The sequence below is a fragment of the Triturus cristatus genome, chromosome 10 (assembly GCF_964204655.1).
Source record: "Triturus cristatus chromosome 10, aTriCri1.1, whole genome shotgun sequence".
Lineage (NCBI taxonomy): Eukaryota > Metazoa > Chordata > Amphibia > Caudata > Salamandridae > Triturus > Triturus cristatus.
This window is the reverse complement of record NC_140593.1, coordinates 1,024,439,860-1,024,462,663: the sequence shown is the minus strand read 5'-3', so window position 1 is coordinate 1,024,462,663 and position 22,804 is coordinate 1,024,439,860. Positions and strand designations below refer to the sequence as shown.

General features: G+C 45.7%; 1 protein-coding gene across 2 annotated transcripts in view; it reads left to right on the top strand.

Annotated features, from left to right (window-relative positions):
- VWA3A (von Willebrand factor A domain containing 3A) overlaps positions 1–22,804 on the top strand; it is a 598,738-nt gene that overhangs the window by 197,259 nt on the left and 378,675 nt on the right. For both annotated transcript variants that reach the window (XM_085629052.1, XM_085629053.1), the window contains one exon: positions 1,158–1,296. In XM_085629052.1, the coding sequence (XP_085485178.1) occupies positions 1,158–1,296 (139 nt within the window). The remainder of the gene's footprint in view (positions 1–1,157; positions 1,297–22,804) is intronic.

The window sequence follows — 22,804 nt, the reverse complement described above, 5'->3', positions numbered from 1 at the left end:
ATGAGAATGTTGTAAATTATATTGGGCTGTTTTTGGATTCTTATGCGCAGGGTAAATTAATCATGTCTACGTGCGCGTGGCTCAGATGTTTTAAAGGCATGGAGAGAGGAATCTGGGATGCGACTGTACAAGGAAGGGGATAGGCCAGTGTGTGATGGAGAGGGAAAGAAAGAGAGAGAGGGGTAGCTAGAAAGAAAAAGAAAGGGAGTATAGAGAATGAGATAATCCACCAGTGCAATCACAGTAGTCACTGATCAAACTGCTGCTCCTAAAAATGCTGCAGAGAATGCAGCACAAAACAACATGCATCTGAAGCATACAAAAACTTAAACAAAATTAATTCCATTGGCTTTATCAATGGTTGTTAGTTGCCTACGGTAAATAGGTAGCAACTGTGGCTTTGTTGTATATAATATTGCAACTGCTTCAGTTCTGAAATGATGACACTGTGAAAGAACTAAAACGACTTTCTTTCGAGTTGCATCAAAGGCAGTGAAGGGTGGTACTGCTGCTGAGTTAAGATTTTTTTTTGCACCCTAAGGGTGAGGGCAAAAATGGAGTGCCCGAACTGACACCGGCAGGACCCGGCCTACTTAAAGTCCTGGTGTTAAGCCATCTGAGATGTAGTAAATTGCAGCCACCTCGCGCTAGTTCTGAGGTGCCCCTTAGTTTTTTACAGTACCGGCCTCAGCGCTGGCGCGTCGATGTAAATGTACATATGTTAGACTGGTAATACCTTGTATTAAGATTTCTATTCCAGTTTGGACTGGTTGGGCACAAAAGGCCACCATTGGGCTTTTTAGGACGTGGAAGAACCTCCTTCCAGTCCCTCGACCCCATTTGCCGCAGTGCAAAGATTTCAAACGTACACATACACCCCTGCGACAGGTATGAGACACAAAAGTATCCGTTTTAAATAGCAGCGCTTTCACAAGGTGCAAGTGTGCCCTAAAATATATTGCAGACGTTTTAAAAGATTGGGTTAAAGATATGCACTCTATTAAAATGCATGCCTTATGAACACATTAAATAAATGTGGCAGTGAAAAGGAGGGCTGTGTTTTATCATTAACCGCTTCCTGTTTTTGCAGACCAGAGTACTTTTTTGTTTGTAAATGGCTTGTGCTTTTCATAATCATGTGTATTGGGTTCTTTGAGATTTCCACAGAGGTTGCCAAGATGCCGCCAAACAGGTTTCTACCCCGGCCGGTGAATCACGATGGTCCACTTATTATAGAGAAGCCACATTTCCTGCCTAAAACCTCGCTTGAGTGGCTGAAGAAGAATGGACTCAAAGGTATGGGATACTCTGGTTTAGTGTGTTTAAAGCAAACCACAGGTCCATTTTTCACTTTGATGGTGGGTGGGCTGGGAGTGGGTGATCCGGCTGTGTAAGTTTCTATGTACTGTGCTTAATTTTTGCCAGTGTTTGCAGGTGGTAGACACACGCACTTCTTTTTGGGGGTAGGGACTTATCTTTGATCCTCTGGTTTTGCCCCAAAGCAAGAGAGAGAAAGACAGGGGATGGAGAAAGAAAATTCAAGAAATGAATGACAAAGTATAAAATGCGTGAATGAAAATGAACCTACAAGAGACAGAGAGGCAGGAAGCATAAGACGGTGAAAGAAAGAGACCTGAGACGGTATCAAACCCGGGTAGCCATAGTATTCAGCAGTCCTAGCATTCCACTATTTTTTTTTTGTTTTTTTGTCAAATTATAGAGGATTTTGGGCCAGGGGATGGGCTATTAGACACTGCTGCCAGTTCTCCCGAACCTCAGATGGTCTGTTTTTGAAGAGCTGTGAAGGGTATGGTGGTCGAGTTTGCCTTGTTGGCCTTTTTGCTGGCGAACCAACAGGTTTCACTTACCTCCCTCCCCCTTATGGGTGCTCACCTGCAGCTCAGCTCCACAATTACAGAAGCCAGTATTTAATAGGCTTTGTTGCTCCCTGCAGCCGCCTGCAATGCTTAATTTGATCACAATGAAAATTACATGTGCAGCTATTTTCCTTTCTGTAATAGTTCCTCACTTTGCCCATTTCATCATGCTTAACTTATGTAGCTGTATGCAAACCTTTTTTTAGTACTCCTCTGGGTTATGTGAATGCTTTATATAACTAAAAATAAAAAAGAATCCTAACATCTTTGAAGCAGGAGTCTTTAAATCATTTCTGGTGAAATTAATGGAATGGGTTTAGTAACTAATAGAGACCTGTTTCAGATCTCATAATGTATAAAAACTAGGGAGCGACCCCACTGCCCAAGAGACAGGGTACCTCAAGTAAGTATGAAAAAGATATTCGCTTGGGTATCTATAAAGACCACCTTTCTTCAAATATATACTATTATGTCATACATACATCTATCACCATTCTTCCTAATCAAAGCTGAAGGCACCACAATATCAATCCAGACTCAAGCTTCAATGTGAACCCCAATGAACAACCACATGTAACAAAATGATAAGAACTTTCAATGATATAATGTACACACAATTTATTAAAAAATCACATTGACAATTATCAACAGAGTCATACAATCCCAATGATAAAATACATATAAAAATGTGTGTTAAAAAAAGAACTAGAGAGCAAAAACATTGCGTGAAATCCTTACATTCATCGAAGAATGGTTATTTCTAGTGAGAATCAATATATATAGAACCATCAGTCTATTATTTCATAATAGATTTCGACATGAGGTAGTTCCTGGATCTAACCAATTCTAAAAACACAAGAGTTGACGCGTTTCGGTGGTGGATACTTATTGGAATCCCACCTTCATCAGGACAAGAATAATAATATACTCTCTCCGTCTTTCATGAAAATTTAAAAAACACTTATATAGTTTAAATAAAATCAAGGAGGGTGGCCTTATAGCTAACCCCTGTTCGGAATGTTTTCCAAATGAATTAACATGGTCCGTAAATTCCACTCTCAATGAAGTTACGTTAACGTATCAGGTCCTCGGCTGATCATATAAATTATTTTAAAACTTGATCCAACGAAATATATCCAAGAAAACTCAGGGCAGTGTTTCGATATATATATATTTTTTTATTTAAAATGATCACATCATGAATGGCACGTGGTCAGATCCACCTTCATATAAGGATCGAGTCGGTAACCGCGAGTTCCGCCGAGTTTTCACCGTCTGTCTCGTCTCCGAATAAAAGACCGATAGCTCATACCCAGGTAAAGCTGCACACAGCTTCAGGAGTATATGAGCTTCATGACTTACCCAACATTGTCAGTCAGGTCTCAGGCCATGAGATTGGCAGAAACTGTACACCTACTCTGTCACTGCCAGTCAGGCATCAGACCTATGAGAAGGACAGAAATGTTCACCTCCCTTTCGCAGAGACGGTTTAAGACATGGGCAAAGTGGGCTCTGGCCCAGGGTCCCAGCCTTTCAGTGTGCCCCATTAGAACCAGCTCTGGTCTGCTGAGTCTTGCCCTGAAGACCTTGAATGGTTCTTAAACAGATTATTTTAAATACCGTTTTCCTTTAATTTTATTTTTAATGGAGTGATATTTGAGAGTCTGTTGCAGACATTTTGCAGAGAAATATTGTGTTTGTTTCATGTAACATTTATGAAAAAAAGTTTCTTTTCGTTCAAAACAGAACCTCACTTATGAGAAATGGGAGGTGTCACAGAGATTATTTGCAATAATGTTAGTGAGGTGCTGCTGTGGTACACTATTGAAAACACATATCACTATCCCTGAATATTGGATGTAAACACATTTAGCATTTGGAGAGTTTGTCTGTGCGTGGTCAGTGACCTGGCCAAAGAAGACATGCAAGAGCTGAAATTGGATCATAAATTCAAAGCTGTTCTGAAGGGGCCCCCAATATCCTTAAGATGTCCCTGCCCTTGTGGCAGTCAGTAAGGCCTCAGACCCATTTGTAGTGCTTGTATAGCTCGAACCAAAGTAAACTGCAGCAGAAAGCTCTACACTTCTAAAGGTGAAGATACAGTCTCCGAACAATTGGGATAGAAGCTGCGTTGGGAGACTGGAGGTGAACTGTTAATTTCCTTGTGATGTACAATTCTTATGATCGACAGAAACCGCATACCTACCCAATGACTGTTAGTCAGGCAATGGGTACTGAGATGGACAGCAAGTGCACAACTACCCCATGACTGCCAATTAGGCATCAGTGCTATTAGATGAAAAGAAATGCATGTCTCCTCCATGGCCACCAGGCAGGCATCAGGCCTCTAAGGTTCAGGCACCGCACACATTCCCAATGACTGTCAGTTACACTAAAGGCTACCAGGTGAAGGTCACCAGATAGAACATATACTCATGGATCTCACCACAATGCTGTAGACCATGACTTTTGTTTACAAAATTCTGTAGATTGCTCCAAACTGAAAGACCATTTGTAGTTAACTACGGGGCAGGAAGGAGGACAGGACACCATTGTTATGGACCCTATGCCTGGCTTCATCCCTTCCCACAGGTCTCAGAAATTAAAATCTTGTGGGTAAAGAGCATAAACTCACCCTCAAAAATATTCCAAGAGACCAAGGATACCAGTCTCTCTTCCTACATATGAAATCCTGAGTGGCGCTCAGAAGGTCTCTTAGCATGGCTTGTGTGGATTACTGTCATGTAATCTTCCAAGCTGTCCAACAGCAAAAGTAAGCATGTATAGGAAAAGCAATAGTCCAATGTGGCTACCTTAGGTGCACGTGTGTTGGAAACAGCCCCACTCCCACTCCGCAGGGTGGTGGAGGGCCTTCCCGACACAATGGGGTAGCTTGGCTCGAGTGGTCAGGAAACAGGCGCAGTGCTAAGCATACAATATACCCATACAATAACCATGCGTGCATCCGTTCCAAAAACGACTCTACACCGTAAAAATTATGAAAATATTCTTCTTTATCTTTTTCTCTTAGTTGCTGATTGGGAAAATAAATAACAATCACAATATACAAATTCTTAAATAGAGCAGGTCAAATAAATACTGTCTGGAGATTCAATAAATAGGGGTGATCATAAATATAAAGGACATAAATAACAGTGCAGGTAATACAGGCAATTAAATATTCTGAGGCAATAAATACTGTCACCAATAAATATTGTACACCAACAAGTCCTGTGGACCAATAAATATAGTGAAGCAATAAATAGGTTAACCACAATAAATACAGGGCCCCCCAATAAATAATTAAGAGTATACAGCAACACTCATGTAATCAGATCACTTTTCAATTCCTAAGGGCTGATTTGGCCCAGGCACAGCTTGTAGGGTTGTGGAAGGCTTGAGGGGTTCTACTCCCTGGCTGGGACAAGGCTGAGGCCTAAACTGAGGTAGATCAAGGGGGGAATACCAGTGCCCTGGCTTTCTCTCTCCACACAACCTATCTAGGTTAGTCCCAATTCACCCCTGGCACAGTCAGGTTGGTTCCAGCACCTCCCTAGCCCCTTAGAGCAGTCTCTCAGGTCTCCACAGGGCCTTAGGCGCCCTCTACTCCACTTACTGCCCTTTTTCTGATGTTCCGACGCCGCTGGAGTCGTGTCGATGCCGTGAGGCGGTTCCGGTTCGGTCTCGGCGGCCTCGGCACAATGTCAGTTCTAGACGACGCCGGTAGGCGGTTCCGGTCTGATGTCGGCGGCCTCGGTTCGATCTCGACCTCCGATTCGACGGCGTCGGGCAGTCTCTACTCGATGTCGACTTCGGGCGGCTCCGGTCCGATGGCGCTCTCGGCTTCGATGACGTCGGCCGGCCTGGCCTCGATGTCGACTTCCGGCGACTCCGGGGTGCGATCCTCACCCCCGACCTCCGGTGCTCCTCCTCTCAGGTTCCGGGCGACTCCGGAGTGCGATCCTCACTCCCGACCTCCGGTACACTTCACCTCGGTCTCCGACGACTCCGGAGGGCGGACTTCACTCCTCCGATGACGCCGCTCACTCGACCTCGGTTAACTTCCTCCTCGACCTTTGGTATTCCTCACGACCTCCGTCGGCGCCCTCTCACGACCTCAGGCGGCTCCGGGTACGACGTCTGCTTCTTCAGTCAGCGCCGCTTCTCCACCTCGGGCTCCAGGTCTTAGGCTACTCGACGCCGGACTCCAGGGAACCCAGTTTCCAGGTCAGGATCTTGCTGCTTTCTGCTTCTAAGGCCTGTTCCTGCTGTCCAGGTCCTTAGGATGAGTTTTTCTGGCTTCTTCCCACACAGAGCTACAGGCTGGGATCCATCAGTAGGGACTAGTATCAAGGGTGGGTTTATGGACCCCACTCCAGGCACAAGTTTCCACCCCTGCTGCTTCACTCCTTCCTCCTTCACTGTTGTGCTGCTCTCTCTTCACCAGTCAGGTGCCAACTGCCAGCTCCAACTGCCAACACTCTGTCTTAGCTTCCCAACATTCTAAACCGCCTCCAACTGTCACAGAGTTCTGGAATGTTCTGGAAGGTGCTGGTAGGTTCCAGTGGATGCTGGTGATGTCACAGGTGGCCACCATTTTGTGCTTCAGGCCCTCAGACAGAAGTTTCAGGGGTAGGTAAAATGGCTCCCTGAATCTGTAGCAACACGAAAAAGTCTGGTGGTTCCCAAAAAGGAAAAATTCAAACAGGGTTTGAGGCAAAAGTGGGACAAAATAAATAATGATGAGGCGGGACCACCCAAAGGGCTGACAGGTCTAACACGCGTCCCCCCCAGCTGAAAGTGGGGAGAGCTACCCAACCCCTTGGGAGTTCTCATCACTAAGGCGGAAGTACCTTGAGAGACCGTCTGCATTGGCGTGGTCCACTCCAGGCCGATGTTCCACCTGAAAGTCCATCCCCTGTAGGGAAATAGACCACCTCAACAACTTGGGATTCTCCCACTTCATTTGCATCAGCCAACGAAGGGGTCTGTGGTCGGTCTGAACGAGGAAGTGCGATCCAAACAGGTATGGCCGCAACTTCTTCAGAGCCCATACCACTGCAAAGGCTTCACGCTCTATTGCACTCCACTTCTGTTCCCTGGGAAGTAGTCTCCTGGATAGGAAGACCACGGGTTGATCCAGTCCCTCTTCGTTGAGTTGCGATAACACTGCCCCAATGCCATGTTCTGATGCATCTGTCTGGACAATGAACTCCTTGGAAAAGTCTGGGGCCCTTAAGACCGGGGCCTCGCACATGGCTTCCTTCAATCTCACAAAGGCCTGCTGACAGGCCTCCGTCCAGACTACCCGTCGAGGTTGTTTCTTGGACGTGAGCTCCGTGAGGGGGGCTACGATGGTACCGTACCCCTTCACGAAGCGGCGGTAGTATCCCGTGAGGCCCAAAAATGCTCGGACCTCAGTCTGGGTCTTGGGGGGTTCCCAGGCCATGATGGCCTCGATCTTCGCCTGGAGGGGTTGCACCGCTCCCCTACCCACCAAGTGTCCAAGGTACACTACCGACCCCTGCCCGATCTGGCACTTGCTGGCCTTGATCGTCAATCCAGCTTGTCTCAGGGCCTGGAGAACAGCTTGCAGGTGACGCAAGTGATCCTCCCAGCTGTTACTGAAGACGGCTATGTCATCCAGATAAGCAGCAGAGAAACTCTCCATTCCGGTGAGGATCTGGTTTACCAGGCGCTGAAACGTGGCAGGTGCGTTCTTGAGCCCAAAGGGCATCACACAGAACTGGTAGTGGCCATTGGGCGTGGAGAAGGCTGACCTTTCCCTTGCTCCATCAGTCAACGAGATCTGCCAGTACCCTGAAGTAAGGTCAAAGGTACTTAGATATTGGGCAGCTCCCAGCCGGTCAATCAACTCATCCGCCCTTGGGATCGGATGTGCATCAGTCTTTGTCACTGAATTCAGTCCCCGGTAGTCCACACAGAACCTCAGTTCTGGTTGGGCACCCGGTGGTGCAGCTTTCGGTACTAACACCACCGGACTAGACCAGGGGCTGCTAGAAGGTTCAATCACTCCTAGCTCCAGCATCTTAGTGACTTCACTATGAATGCTGGCCTTCACCTTGTCTGACATCCGGTAGATCTTGGACTTCACAGGTGGGCTGTCTCCTGTGTCCACGTCATGGACGCACAGGTGAGTCCTACCCGGGACAAGGGAGAACAACGAGGAGTACTGCCCCAGGACCTGGCGACAGTCCTCCTGCTGTTCAGGAGTTAGAGATGGGGAGAGAATCACTCCCTCCACCGACCCATCCTTTTCTTGAGACGCAAACAGATCAGGGAGAGGCTCGCTTTCCACGTCCTCTCCTCCGTCAGTCACCATCATCAAGATGACTTCGGGCCTCTCGTGGTGGGGTTTGAGGCGGTTGGCATGCAGCACCCGCAGGGGCTGACGAGGGGTCTTCAGGTCCACCAAGTAGGTAGCCTTACCCTTCTTCTCCAACACCTCAAAGGGTCCTGACCAGCGATCCTGGAGGGCACTAAGCTCTCCCGGTTCGATCACCCACACCTTCTGGCCAGGCTCCAACTCCACCGGGTGAGCGTTGTGGTCATACCACGCCTTCATTACTGCTTGGCTGGCTTCCAGGTTGTCAGAAGCTTGCTTCCACAACTTAGCCATTTGGCTCCGGAAGGCCAGCATGTAGCTCACCACATCCTGGGGGAGCTTTCTGGGAGTTCTTTCCCATCCGTCTCTCACCAGGTTAAGAGGTCCACGTACAGGGTGCCCATACAGAAGCTCGAAGGGGCTGAAGCCCACTCCCTTCTGTGGCACATCCCTGTAGGAAAAAAGTAAACAGGGTAGGAGGACGTCCCATTTCCTCCGCAGGCTTTCAGGCAGACTTCTGATCATGCCCTTCAAGGTTTTGTTAAACCTCTCCACCAGACCATTGGTCTGGGGGTGGTAAGGAGTGGTGAACCGGTAGGTCACTCCACACTCCTTCCACATTGCCCGCATATATGCTGACATGAAGTTGGTCCCCCTGTCGGACACAACTTCCTTGGGAAAACCCACTCGGGTGAAGATTCCCATCAGGGCCCTTGCCACAACAGGTGCTGTTATGGTCCTCAGAGGTATTGCCTCTGGGTACCGTGTGGCATGATCCACCAGGACCAGGATAAACCTGTGACCAGCTGTAGTTGGTGGATCTAATGGACCCACAATGTCGATGCCCACCCTTTCAAAGGGGGTGCTAACGACAGGAAGTGGTTCCAGGGGAGCTTTCAGCTTCACCCCTGTTTTCCCACTGGCTTGGCAAGACACACATGTCCGGCAGTAGGTATCGGACGACACTTTCATCTGAGGCCAATAAAAGTGTGGGACAAGACGGGCGAAGGTCTTGTCTTGCCCCAGGTGTCCTGCCAATGGTATCTCGTGAGCCAACTCTAAAAGGAAGGCTCGATAACGTTGAGGGACTACCAAGGCTCGTGACGATCCATGTAGGGGTGCCTTGGGTTCACTGTAGAGGAGGCCATCCTCCCAGTAAACACTGTAGTTCCCTTCAACGTTCCCTGCTGCCTGGGCTTCGGCCTGTCGCCTCAGCCCCTCAAGGGTAGGGCACTCCCTCTGGCCCTGGCAGAATTCCTCCCTGGACGGGCCTCCCTCCACGTGCCACTCGGCCGGGATGGGTAGGTCCTCCAGGTTGGTAACGTCCCCCTCCGCAGATTCCTGGTCCACCACCTCCGGTGGCCTATCCGTCCTACGGGGTGGAGACGCCGAGGCAGGCTCCTCCTGTCCTCGGTTCTTCCCTTGACTGGCAGCTGGCTGGGCCTTTGTTCCAGGCTCCAGCCGGAATGAACTCCCTCTTCGGGTAGTCATGGACCTTGTGCTAACACAGGCCCAGTCAGGTGTACCCAGCATCTCGGTATGAGTCCGGTATTCCACCTCCTTCCAAGCGTTGTGCTCCATGTCATTGCCCAGCAGACAATCGACTGGCACGGCAGGGCTTACGGCAACTCGAAGTGAACCTGCAACCCCCCCCCATTCAAAGGGAACCTCAGCCACGGGATAGTGGCCGGTTCTGCCGTCAGCCATCGCGGCTGGGTGGAGTACATCGGGAATGACTTGCTCTGGAGACACCAGTTGGCTACGTACCATAGTCATACTGGCTCCTGTGTCTCTCAGAGCCTCCCCTCTTTGGCCATTGATGGTGATCCACTGCCCATACTTTGCAGTATTTGCGGGCACCTGGATCTTAGGAACCATCTCCCGTTCTCCCAGGGACACTAAAGTGACACCCGCCCACTCCCTTCCCTTAGTTAAGGGCATCTCCTCCCCGAGCACTACACTAGCTACTCCGGGGGGCTTTCCTCCAGTGGGAGGGGGTGAGCGTTTCTGACACTTCGGATCTCCTTTATAGTGTCCAACGCCACCGCACTCGTAGCAATGGACAACCCTTGGCTGCTGACTCTGGCCAGGATTAGGGTTTCTGGGTGGGCTAGCCTTAGAGGTGAATCCTGTTCCCTTCCCTTGGAAGTTATTTTGGGGGCCTTTGGAGAACTCCTTTTTCTTTTCCCCTCCTTCTTTCTTCTGGGGGGCGCCCTGTCCGGCCTTTTGAGTATCCCCTCCAGTCCCCCTTGTGGACACCCGGGTACTAGCCCAAATGTCCGCCTCCTCAGCAAGCTTCCGGGGACTGGTCAGCTTGCTATCCACCAGGTGTTGCCGCAGTTCAGGGAAACATTTCTCGAGTAGGTGTTCCTTCAACACTAGGTCAAACAGCTCCTCGTAGTTCCTTACTTCACTGCCCTGAATCCAACCTTCCAGTGCCTTCTTTGCATAGTCCAGGAAGTCCACCCAATTCTGTGTGCCCAGTTTGTGACTACCCCTGAACTTCTGTCTGTACTTTTCCGGAGTAAGTCCAAACTTCCTGATGAGCGCCAGTTTCATGGTGGGGTAGTGGGTTTGCTCATCCTCTTCGAGGGCCAATAAAGCATCCCTACCAGCTGGAGGCATGTATTTATACAGTCCCCCTCCCCAATACTTCGCTGGAACCCCATGGGCCCTCAATGAGACCTCATAGGCTGCTAGCCACTTGGCGATGTCGTCACCTGCCCCATAGCTCGCTACAATGTCCTTTGGCAGGTAAGGTTTGGATTCCCTGGTGGACTCTTGGTTTTGGCTGCCACCATTGGGAACAGGTTGTGCCCCGATTCGCAAAATCTGAAGATCTATTTCTTTCAGGCGCAATTCATGGGCCATCCTCTGCTCCTCCTTTTCCTTCTCCAGCTTTGCTAAGTCCCATGTGAGCTGTCTTTTCTCCCTCCGGTCTGCTAACTCCACTTCAGACAAGCCCCCGCTAGAGGCACGGCTGCCCCCCCTAGAAAGTGTCCTGGGCCCTGCGGACAGGTTCCCCACCTCAGGTTGGTACATCTCAGCCCCCTCGGGGTCAGGCTCTCCATCCCTGTCTTCTTCCTCAGCCTTGCTTTCCCTGCGTGCCTCCCCCCAAGCCCTTAAGCTGGTTTGGAGTGCACCCTTCTTTGCTCCTGGGGGACAGTACACCCCCTCCCCCTGAGTTGGGCCACAGTGTACGTTTCTAGATTTTCTAGTACAAACTCCATCTTGCCCACTCAGGTTAGAGGACAGGTTTTGTGCAGTAACAATGCAGGGGGGTACCTTTAATAATACCTCCTCCCACCACCAGAGTAAATTTGGAAAAAACAAAAACCCACAATTAGGAAGGCCGCTTTGAGAAAACTCCCGGTGTAGGCCTATGGACTACCCACAGTTATTGTTGAGTATACGTAGGCACAGCTCTATCCCACCACTGAACACCAATTTATGTTGGAAACAGCCCCACTCCCACTCCGCAGGGTGGTGGAGGGCCTTCCCGACACAATGGGGTAGCTTGGCTCGAGTGGTCAGGAAACAGGCGCAGTGCTAAGCATACAATATACCCATACAATAACCATGCGTGCATCCGTTCCAAAAACGACTCTACACCGTAAAAATTATGAAAATATTCTTCTTTATCTTTTTCTCTTAGTTGCTGATTGGGAAAATAAATAACAATCACAATATACAAATTCTTAAATAGAGCAGGTCAAATAAATACTGTCTGGAGATTCAATAAATAGGGGTGATCATAAATATAAAGGACATACATAACAGTGCAGGTAATACAGGCAATTAAATATTCTGAGGCAATAAATACTGTCACCAATAAATATTGTACACCAACAAGTCCTGTGGACCAATAAATATAGTGAAGCAATAAATAGGTTAACCACAATAAATACAGGGCCCCCCAATAAATAATTAAGAGTATACAGCAACACTCATGTAATCAGATCACTTTTCAATTCCTAAGGGCTGATTTGGCCCAGGCACAGCTTGTAGGGTTGTGGAAGGCTTGAGGGGTTCTACTCCCTGGCTGGGACAAGGCTGAGGCCTAAACTGAGGTAGATCAAGGGGGGAATACCAGTGCCCTGGCTTTCTCTCTCCACACAACCTCTCTAGGTTAGTCCCAATTCACCCCTGGCACAGTCAGGTTGGTTCCAGCACCTCCCTAGCCCCTTAGAGCAGTCTCTCAGGTCTCCACAGGGCCTTAGGCGCCCTCTACTCCACTTACTGCCCTTTTTCTGATGTTCCGACGCCGCTGGAGTCGTGTCGATGCCGTGAGGCGGTTCCGGTTCGGTCTCGGCGGCCTCGGCACAATGTCAGTTCTAGACGACGCCGGTAGGCGGTTCCGGTCTGATGTCGGCGGCCTCGGTTCGATCTCGACCTCCGATTCGACGGCGTCGGGCAGTCTCTACTCGATGTCGACTTCGGGCGGCTCCGGTCCGATGGCGCTCTCGGCTTCGATGACGTCGGCCGGCCTGGCCTCGATGTCGACTTCCGGCGACTCCGGGGTGCGATCCTCACCCCCGACCTCCGGTGCTCCTCCTCTCAGGTTCCGGGCGACTCCGGAGTGCGATCCTCACTCCCGACCTCCGGTACACTTCACCTCGGTCTCCGACGACTCCGGAGGGCGGACTTCACTCCTCCGATGACGCCGCTCACTCGACCTCGGTTAACTTCCTCCTCGACCTTTGGTATTCCTCACGACCTCCGTCGGCGCCCTCTCACGACCTCAGGCGGCTCCGGGTACGACGTCTGCTTCTTCAGTCAGCGCCGCTTCTCCACCTCGGGCTCCAGGTCTTAGGCTACTCGACGCCGGACTCCAGGGAACCCAGTTTCCAGGTCAGGATCTTGCTGCTTTCTGCTTCTAAGGCCTGTTCCTGCTGTCCAGGTCCTTAGGATGAGTTTTTCTTGCTTCTTCCCACACAGAGCTACAGGCTGGGATCCATCAGTAGGGACTAGTATCAAGGGTGGGTTTATGGACCCCACTCCAGGCACAAGTTTCCACCCCTGCTGCTTCACTCCTTCCTCCTTCACTGTTGTGCTGCTCTCTCTTCACCAGTCAGGTGCCAACTGCCAGCTCCAACTGCCAACACTCTGTCTTAGCTTCCCAACATTCTAAACCGCCTCCAACTGTCACAGAGTTCTGGAATGTTCTGGAAGGTGCTGGTAGGTTCCAGTGGATGCTGGTGATGTCACAGGTGGCCACCATTTTGTGCTTCAGGCCCTCAGACAGAAGTTTCAGGGGTAGGTAAAATGGCTCCCTGAATCTGTAGCAACACGAAAAAGTCTGGTGGTTCCCAAAAAGGAAAAATTCAAACAGGGTTTGAGGCAAAAGTGGGACAAAATAAATAATGATGAGGAGGCACCACCCAAAGGGCTGACAGGTCTAACAACGTGCATGTACTGTGGTCATCCTATAATAAATTCTTTTAAGGAAGTAAAAGAAAAATCATTCTAAGATGGCCAACATTTGTGCACATACATGTGCAGCAGCCATCTTGAAATGGTTTTTCCTTTACTTTAGGAAAAATAATTCCAAGATGGCCACCCCACCTATGTACACAAAGAGACACGGCAGCCATCTTGGAATGATTTTTGTTAAAGTAAAGGACAAACCATTCCAAGATGGCCACCTTGCATGTGCGCAAATGCACACACGTATGCGGCTACCAAATGATCCTTAAGTAGAACAAACACATAAATAGGGGCAAAAAACATTTAATCAGGAGCAGGGACCAGAAATAGACAAAACGGTCAGAAAATCACTAGCAAGAGGCTGATACAAAGCCCACTCTAAGTCTATATTGGATAACATTGTTTTTTGGCAGCAGACAGCTGAGGCTGACTGTAGGCGAGATTGCAAAATGGTAAAACAGAGACAGGTGTCTTGAACTGCAGTACAGAGCCGTAGATCAGAATCAATTAAACCCAACCCTAAGAGTGCAGCCTAATTATCAGTTCTTTGGGAAACCTTCAAAATCCAAAATGAGCCAGCATTCCTTCACCTGACACTTGGGATGTATATATGTAGTATTCAAGAATAACAGAAAACGGATGCAACGTTACATTGTCTGTGTCCACACATAACTATCCATCAACTACATTGACTTGCAAGGTCTATGGTTGCCATCCTTGTATCGTCCCCTCATCTCTAATCACAGGAACATATGAGGCCATTCCCTGAACCAATTGCATCCATGCTGAAGTTCAAAGTGGAATTTTAAGATAAGTGTTGAACTTGTGAGTATAAGGGTATTCACTAACTTCTGACCGCACATTCACTCCCCAAACACTCTCCCAAATCACTGTGAAGGGAAGTAGTAAATTCCTTTGCAGGATGGGAGTGGGGAGGGAACGTCCCCAAAATTGGTGGATCTATAATGGGTGGGTATTTTGCAAGGAGAAAATAATTCCCCTATAGAGAAGAACATGTAGGAAGTGAAACTGCAACCCAGTTAGAAATGTTCTTCATTTTCTCATATCAAAATGTTTTCGCGTGCGATCAACTTTAAACTCATAAAGAATTCCAGAGCAACCCCTGAGAATCTGCAAATATTGCAACTTCCCAGGAGTAATCCTGCAATTCTCTGCAAATTATTTCAAAATAGTTAGAAATTTACAGCAATTTTAGGCAGAAAACTACTGGTTATCCAGTACTGGGGTATCTTTCATAGATTCACATGCCTGAATCATTCCCCATTGTCGAGATGGGAGTCCCATGGTATAATAATCAAGTAGTATTCAAATAATGCCATAGGCTATAATGGCCCTGAACCATGCTAATATAGCCTATCTATGTATTTTTACAAAAAGGACCAAATGTTGAATGCAGCCAATCAGCTGTTTGCACCCTCTCGAACCTTCCCAGCAGATGCAGCTTTCCTCAGATTTTCACCGCACGTCGTGTGTGAAGGAAGTCTCCCTGAGTTCTATTCGGTTTTCTAACCTTTCAGGTACTTTCTTCAAAATATCTACTCATCATGTCTGATAATAAAGGACTCTTTAGACCCTGCAAGACATGTGGCAAGAAAAGAGTTCATGTTGATGATCCTCACAAGGACTGTATTTACTTCCTCCATCCAGTCCATGAGGTGGTTCCCTGATGAAATATCGATGTAATAAATATAGACATACACAAATATCGACTCAAAAATATAGAATACAAAAATATCGACTCCCTATACCTAAACAGGTAATTACAAGAATATTGAATCAAAAATATCGAGGTAAAAAATATAGATGTAAAAAATATCGACTTAAAAATATATATGACTTAAATAAAATATATTAAATATTAGTAATATTTTTAACAAAATAAATTACATTTAATATATATTTTAACTAAATATAAGAAATAAACTGAATTTAAAAAAATATAAACACACAAACATAAAAATGTACACATATATTTGCTTAAATATAATCTATTAACTATTATCTTTATTTAATTTTTAAACTTTTACATTATATAAAAATTTAATATATACATATATCAATAATTTAAAATTAAAAAAAACTTTTTAATGAATTCAAACTTTTAACTATTTAAAAAAAAAAAAAATACATTTTGCAATACAATAAATACAAAAGTATGGAAATTGTTGGAAAGCAGGGGAGTAAAAATTACTATTCCCACTGCAGTAAGTACAACAGTAGGGAAAATGCTGAATCGCAGAGGGGTAAAAATTACTATTCCTACTCCAGTGAGTGCAACAGTAGAGAAAGTGTTGGATAGCGTAGGAGTAAAAATTACTATTCCCACTCCAGTGAGTGCAACAGTAGGGAAAGTGTTGGATAGCGGAGGGGTACAAATTACTATTCCCACTCCAGTGAGTTCAACAGTAGAGAAAATGCTGGATAGCGGAGGCATAAAAATGACTATTCCCACTCCAGTGAGTGCAACAGTAGTGAAAGTGTTGGATAGCGGAGGGGGAAAAATTACTATTCCCACTCCAGTGAGTGCAACAGTAGGGAAAGTGTTGGATAGCGGAAGGGTAAAAATAACTATTCGACCCCAGTGAGTGCAACAGTAGGGAAAGTGCTGGATATCTGAGAAGTAAAAATTACTATTCCCACTCCAGTGAGTGCAACAGTAGGGAAAGTGTTGGATAGCGGAGGGGTAAAAATTACTATTCCCACTCCAGTTTGTGCAGCAGTAGGGAAAGTGCTGGATAGCAGAGGAGTAAACTTTACTATTCCCACTCCAGTGAGTGCAGCAGTAGGGAAAGTGTTGGATAGCGTAGGGGTAAAAATTACTATTCCCACTCCAGTGAGTGCAACAGTAGGGAAAGTGCTGGATAGGAGGAGTGAAAATTACTATTGCCACTGCAGTGAGTGCAACAGTAGGGAAAGTGCTGGATAGCGGAGGAGTAGAAATTACTATTCCCACTCCAGTGAGTGCAACAGTAAGGAAAGTGTTGGACAGCAGAGAAACAAAAATGTATTATAACATTTAAACGGTTAAAAAAAATTAAACAGTATAAAAAATAAACAATATTTGCAAAATATCAGATTAACTATATTAAACATTAACATTAAATGTATTAATTACATATAACAAAAAGGTAAAACTATTATAAATATAAAAAAAATACATTTATTAACAATATTTATTTAAAAGAAGCAAATATTAACCAACATTTTTTTTTAACATAAATGCATTTCTTTTATTTCCTACCCTATAACGCCACACCAATAAATAAAACCTTCAACATTTTTTTTATTAATTCCATAATTAACATGATTATGAATGATAAAAAAAAAATATTAATAAAAGTAATTAATAAACATTGATTGAATACACATTCTTTAACACTGTAATATGCACAACACACACCTAAAATGAAGTACACATTTTAGTTTTTAATTAATTAACAACTAATTATAAATTCATCAATCACAAATAAATTACTTCCCACCCTTTCCACCATTTTCACCTTTAAACACCACAACACACACCTAAAATTAACACACAATTTACAGAACTAATTACCAATTAATTAATTAAAATTAATTACTAACTAATTATTAATTCCTCAATTAAAAACTAAATTACTTCCCACCCTTCCCACCACTGTCACCTATAAACATCACAACGCACACATACAAAAATAATTACAAAATTAAGATAATTAATTGCCAATTAATTAAAATTAATTAACAACAAATTATTTCATAATAGATAAAAAAATAATGTACACATTCAACACCATAATATCTCATTTCAACAATTATTAATGAACACAAATTGTTCTATAAATGTACTATAATTAAATTTCTTCCCACCCTATTTCCCTATAAACCCACAACCCCCTACGGTACTAAAAACGCGAAATTCAAATAAAAAAAAATATTAACTACTCAAAACATTAAATACATTTTATATAAATACATTACTTCCCACCCTATTCCCCTATAAACCCACAACCCGCTATAGAACTAAAAATGCAAAATAAGAACAAAATATACTAGTTAATAACTACTAAAAACATTCAATAAATGTTATATTATTAAATTACTTCCCATCCTATTCCACTATAAATCCACAACCCGTTACAGACCTAAAAATGCTAAATTCAAACTTTTTTTTTTAATAACTACTAACATTTTAACACATATATTAAAAATATGAACAATTCTTGTACAAAAAATAAATGCATCACACACATAAAAATATATACTAACAAATACTAACAAACATAACATTAATACAAAATAGATATTTTTTACACCTATATTTTTGCAAACGATATTAAACACTTCGCTATTTTTTACATCGATATTATTTACCCAAAGTCGATATTCTTCACCACGATATTTTGGCTGTCAATATTCTTGACCCACGATATTTTTGCATCAATATTAGTGTAAGTCGATATTTTGGCATCGATATTACCCATGAGGTAAAACAGTGCAAAATCTGTTGCACTTTCTCTTCTAAGACCTTAAGAGACAGAGAGGGGCGGCTGCTTCTGTGGTTGCAGTCCACTAAGCACCGCAAGTCATCGGAGGAGGACAGTGAAGGTTCACCTAGACATCATAAAAGAGCAAGGTCTGAGGAGAAGGGCTCTGCAGAGGGCAGGAAACACCTTAAACCCTCTCCAGAAAGCAAGTGCTCAAGAAAGGAGAAACAATCTAAAGTCTCCTCTGAGCCTCCGTCTTCTGTTTCCTCTACCCATTTGAGGAAAGAAAAGAAGCAACACAGAGCCTCTTCATCTGATACTGGAAAGAGCAGGATTGAAAAATCCCCATCGACGACAACACCATCAACGACAGCCACTGGGTCATCGACGACGGCAAGTTACACTATTAAGTTGTTGGCCCCGTCGATATCAAACACAATGACGACCATGGCCATCCCCGGACGCATACCGTCGATGAAGATATCGTCGACGTCGTCATCATCGACGTCTGCCCCGTCTTTGCAGTTGGTGAGAATTTCAGTGATGAAGCCTTCGAAGATACCGTCAACGTCTACGCCGTCGACGCCACTTCTGTCGCTGATGACGACACTGTCGATGGCAGGTTCGCCGAAGACAATATCGACGAGACCATCGACGGCGACACCGTCGACGATACCGTTGATGATGATTCCGTTGATGATGATTCGGTCGTCAATGACAGGATTTGATGCCACCGTCGATCATGATTAGGGTGGCAAAGAAATATTTTCATCCTGAAATGTTAGCTTATAGTAAAATCTCCCCTTTACCTCCATCGCACCTTTTGGACCTTTAGGAGTCTGATGAGGATGAAGAGGAAGATTATGGTATGTACAGAGCAGCACACAGTCCTTCGGAGCTGCACGTGAAGTGCCAGGATTTTGACGATGACTACAAGGACCAGTACTACTACCAGCCATATCTGGCACCGCCGCATCATTATCAACATTACGAATACCAAGAACATCGCCCTAGAGAGATGGCTCATCTGCCGCCAACCTTAATTCAATATCTTCAAGCTATGCTAGCAGATTACGAGCAAAGATTTCCATCTCAAGATGTTCCCAAGGAACTACAGGCGCAAACGCAAATCCATGAGAAACCCAGTTCACCAGCAACATCTACAGTACCACGAGAGGCTGATCTGGTCTACCCTTCCTCTTCGGACGAAGAGCAAGAAGAAGGCGAAATCCCAGATCCAACTGCTGATCCCAGGGAGGACTACGTCATTCCTACTCCTTCATCTCCATCACACCATCCAGCAGATTCCCCGCCAGAAGACATAGGGGGTTTCCACAACTTAATGGAGAGGGCTTGTAGTAGATTCCATCTCCCCATGGAAATCAAACATACAGACTGCTTCCTGTATGACTTTAAAGAGGAAGCTAGAAAGTCAATGCGCACAATTTCAATTATTGAGTACATTTAGCAAGAGGGTGTAAAGATAATGATGACTCCGGCAACAATACCACCAGAGCTCTCTCGCATAGAGAAAAGGTACAGAGCCCCAGAAAATTCCCCTTCTTGTCTGACTGGCCGTCCGAAACCAGATTCTGTTATTTCACAGGCAGCACAAAGGAGATCTAAGAAACCGGCCACCCCGATCTCCACTCCTCCAGACAAAGAAGGGCGTAAGCTTGACATTATAGGAAAGCGTTTCTCCACCATGGCTGCGACTACTAATATGGCAGCCAACGCTTTGGCTATCATCGGACGCTATGACAGACACATTTGGTCTGATATGGCTTCTCTACTAGACCTTTCTGAGGACAGAAAGCAGGAAACCAGAAAGATCCTCATAGAAGGAGAACCGGAAGCCTCAGAAACAATCGATTTTTGCTATGGACATAGCCAACACGGGGTTCCGCCAAATGGCAGGGGTGTCTGTATTAAGACACCAGGGGTGGTTAAAAGCAACCACATTTAGACCAGGAGTTCAGTCAAAAGTTCTGGATATGGCATTTGATAGGGACGCCTTATTCGACAAACACATAGATGAGGCGCTTCTTTTCATCAAAAAGGACACAGATACTGCTAAATCATTAGGTTCCCTCCAATACAGAAATATACTGTTCAGAGGGGCAAAATGATGTGGTTTTTCTACTTACAGAGGAAACTACCAAAGAACGCAACAATACCAGCCCTACCAAACACAACATAGGCAATCCTATCAACCTGCTGCCTACCATCAACCGGCTACGGCTGGTTTCTCTCACCAAGTGGGCCGAAAGAGAACATCGACCCAAGGCAGGGACAATGGAAGAAAACAGTGATTTTACCAGGGTACCAGCTTCCCCCTCAGTTTCCCCTCCCGTGAGTGCAAAGAAATCCAGTTTCCTCCAGCAATGGGATAGTATAACATCGGACCGTTGGATATTGGATTTGATCTCCTTCGGTCACTCACTGGAGTTCATACAAGAACCTCCAATTACGCCACCCAGGGGAACCCCTCCCCCTCATCTTCACTTATTGCAGAAGGAAACAAAGGTTATGCTCGCAAAAGGAGCCATAGAGAAAGTTCCAGCTCTGCAAAGAGGGCAAGGTTTCTACTCCCGTTTCTTCTTGATTATGAAAAAGTCAGGGGAATGGAGGCCAATTTTGGATCTCAGAAAGTTATACATGTTCCTAAGTAAACAAACGTTCAGGATTGTAACTATTACCGAGATCTTATGACGTCTCAACAAAGGAGATTTCATGACCACCCTCGACTTGGAATACGCATATTTCCACCTCCCCATTCATGGGAAGTATAGAAAATTCCTCAGAGTCGCGGTGGCTGGTACCCACTACCAATTCAAGGTTCTCCCTTTCGGCCTCAAATCGGCACCCAGGATATTTACAAAATGCCTGGCACCTGTGGCGGCAGCTCTAAGCTCTCAAGACCATCAAGTATTCCCATACATGGACGACTGCCTTTTAAAGGCTTCTACAGCAAAGCAAGCGTTCAGAACCACCAATGCATGTTAACGACTGTTTAGCAAACTGGGGTTGACAGTCAACGTCACAAAGTTCTCTTTCATTCCTAATCAAATAGTACCATTCCTGGGAGCCAGATTGCACACAATCCAATCCAAAGCATTCTTGTCGGAAGAACGTCAAACCCAACTACATCTTTTGGCTATGGCCATATCAAGAAAAAAGTCTGTTTCAGTAAGAAAATACAAGTCGCTGCTAGGGATGTGCTCTTCAGCGATTGACTTGGTTCCCTTGGCCAGACTCAAAATGAGACCTCTCCAGGAAGAATTACAAAAACAATGGGATCTTTCGAAGACATCATTCGTGTTACTCCAGCCATGAAGATAGCAATGAAATGGTGGTACCACACCCCAAACCTTTTAAAAGGGTTGACTTTCTTACTAGACATACCAGATTTCATCCTGACAACGGATGCCTCCATGGATGGCTGGAGAGGACATTTGCAGGACCTTCAAATTCAAGGCAAATGGTCCAATTCTCAAAAACAAAGTCATATCAACAGCCTGGAGTTGAAGGCCATATTCCTCTCCTTACAGGCTTTCCTGCTGAGGATAGCAGGCGCCTCCGTACTGGTCTGTACAGTCAACACGACCAGCATGGTCTACATAAACAAACGGGGAGGAACAAAATCTCTCAGAGCACGGGATCTCTCTCTCAGAGCCGAGCATGTTCCAGGTCTACACAACACGCTGGCCGATGCTCTCAGCAGAGCTACAGACAATTGCCACGAATGGGAACTCAATCAATTCCAGTTGGATGGAGTATTTGCTCTATGGGGTAAACCAGCTCTGGACCTGTTTGCCACGAACATCAACACCAAATGCCATTCCTATGCCAGCAGGTACCTCCTCCCCGGGTCTCAGGGCAATGCCCTTTCGATGCGATGGTCAGGGATATATGCCTACACTTTTCCCCTCATCCCATTGATTCCCAGAGTACTGACCAAAATGAAGCTGGAAGGATGTCGCCTGATTCTCATCACACCCAGGTGGCCCAGGCAACATTGGTTTCCGGAACGTCACCTCTCAGAAACGAGACCTATTCATCTGCAGATGTTTCCTCCTCTTTTGTCCAGGGACAACGGTCAAGTGCACCATCCAAATCTGGAGTCTCTGCATTTACACGCCTGGCTCCTGAATTCTTGGAATTTAAAGACATGAGCATTTCTCAAGAGTGTAGAGAAATTCTCTCAAAATCTAGATCGGAAAGCACCAACAAGACGTATAAACTTAAATGGAAGAGATTCTGTGTCTGATGCCAACGAAATGACCTGCATCCATTTCAAATATCCCCACAACAGATTTTACCATTTCTTCTCTCTTTGGCAAAATCAGGTTTAGCCTTCTCTTCGGTTAAGGTGCATCTGGCTACCATCTATCGCTATAGAAGAGCTTTCCCTTTATGCCTCAAGCCTTATCAAACAATTCATAAAGGGGCTGTTCCGTGCTTTCTCTCCAGTGTGAGCACCTCCACCGGAATGGATCTTAAACGTGGTTCTTGCACAACTCATGAAAAGACCATTTGAACCCATTCATAAAGCTGAATTGAAATACCTCACATGGAAAGTCACCCTTCTTCTGGCCCTCACATCAGCCGGGAGGGTAAGCAAAAGCCAGGCTTTCACAATTAGGAAACCCTTTTCAATATTTAAA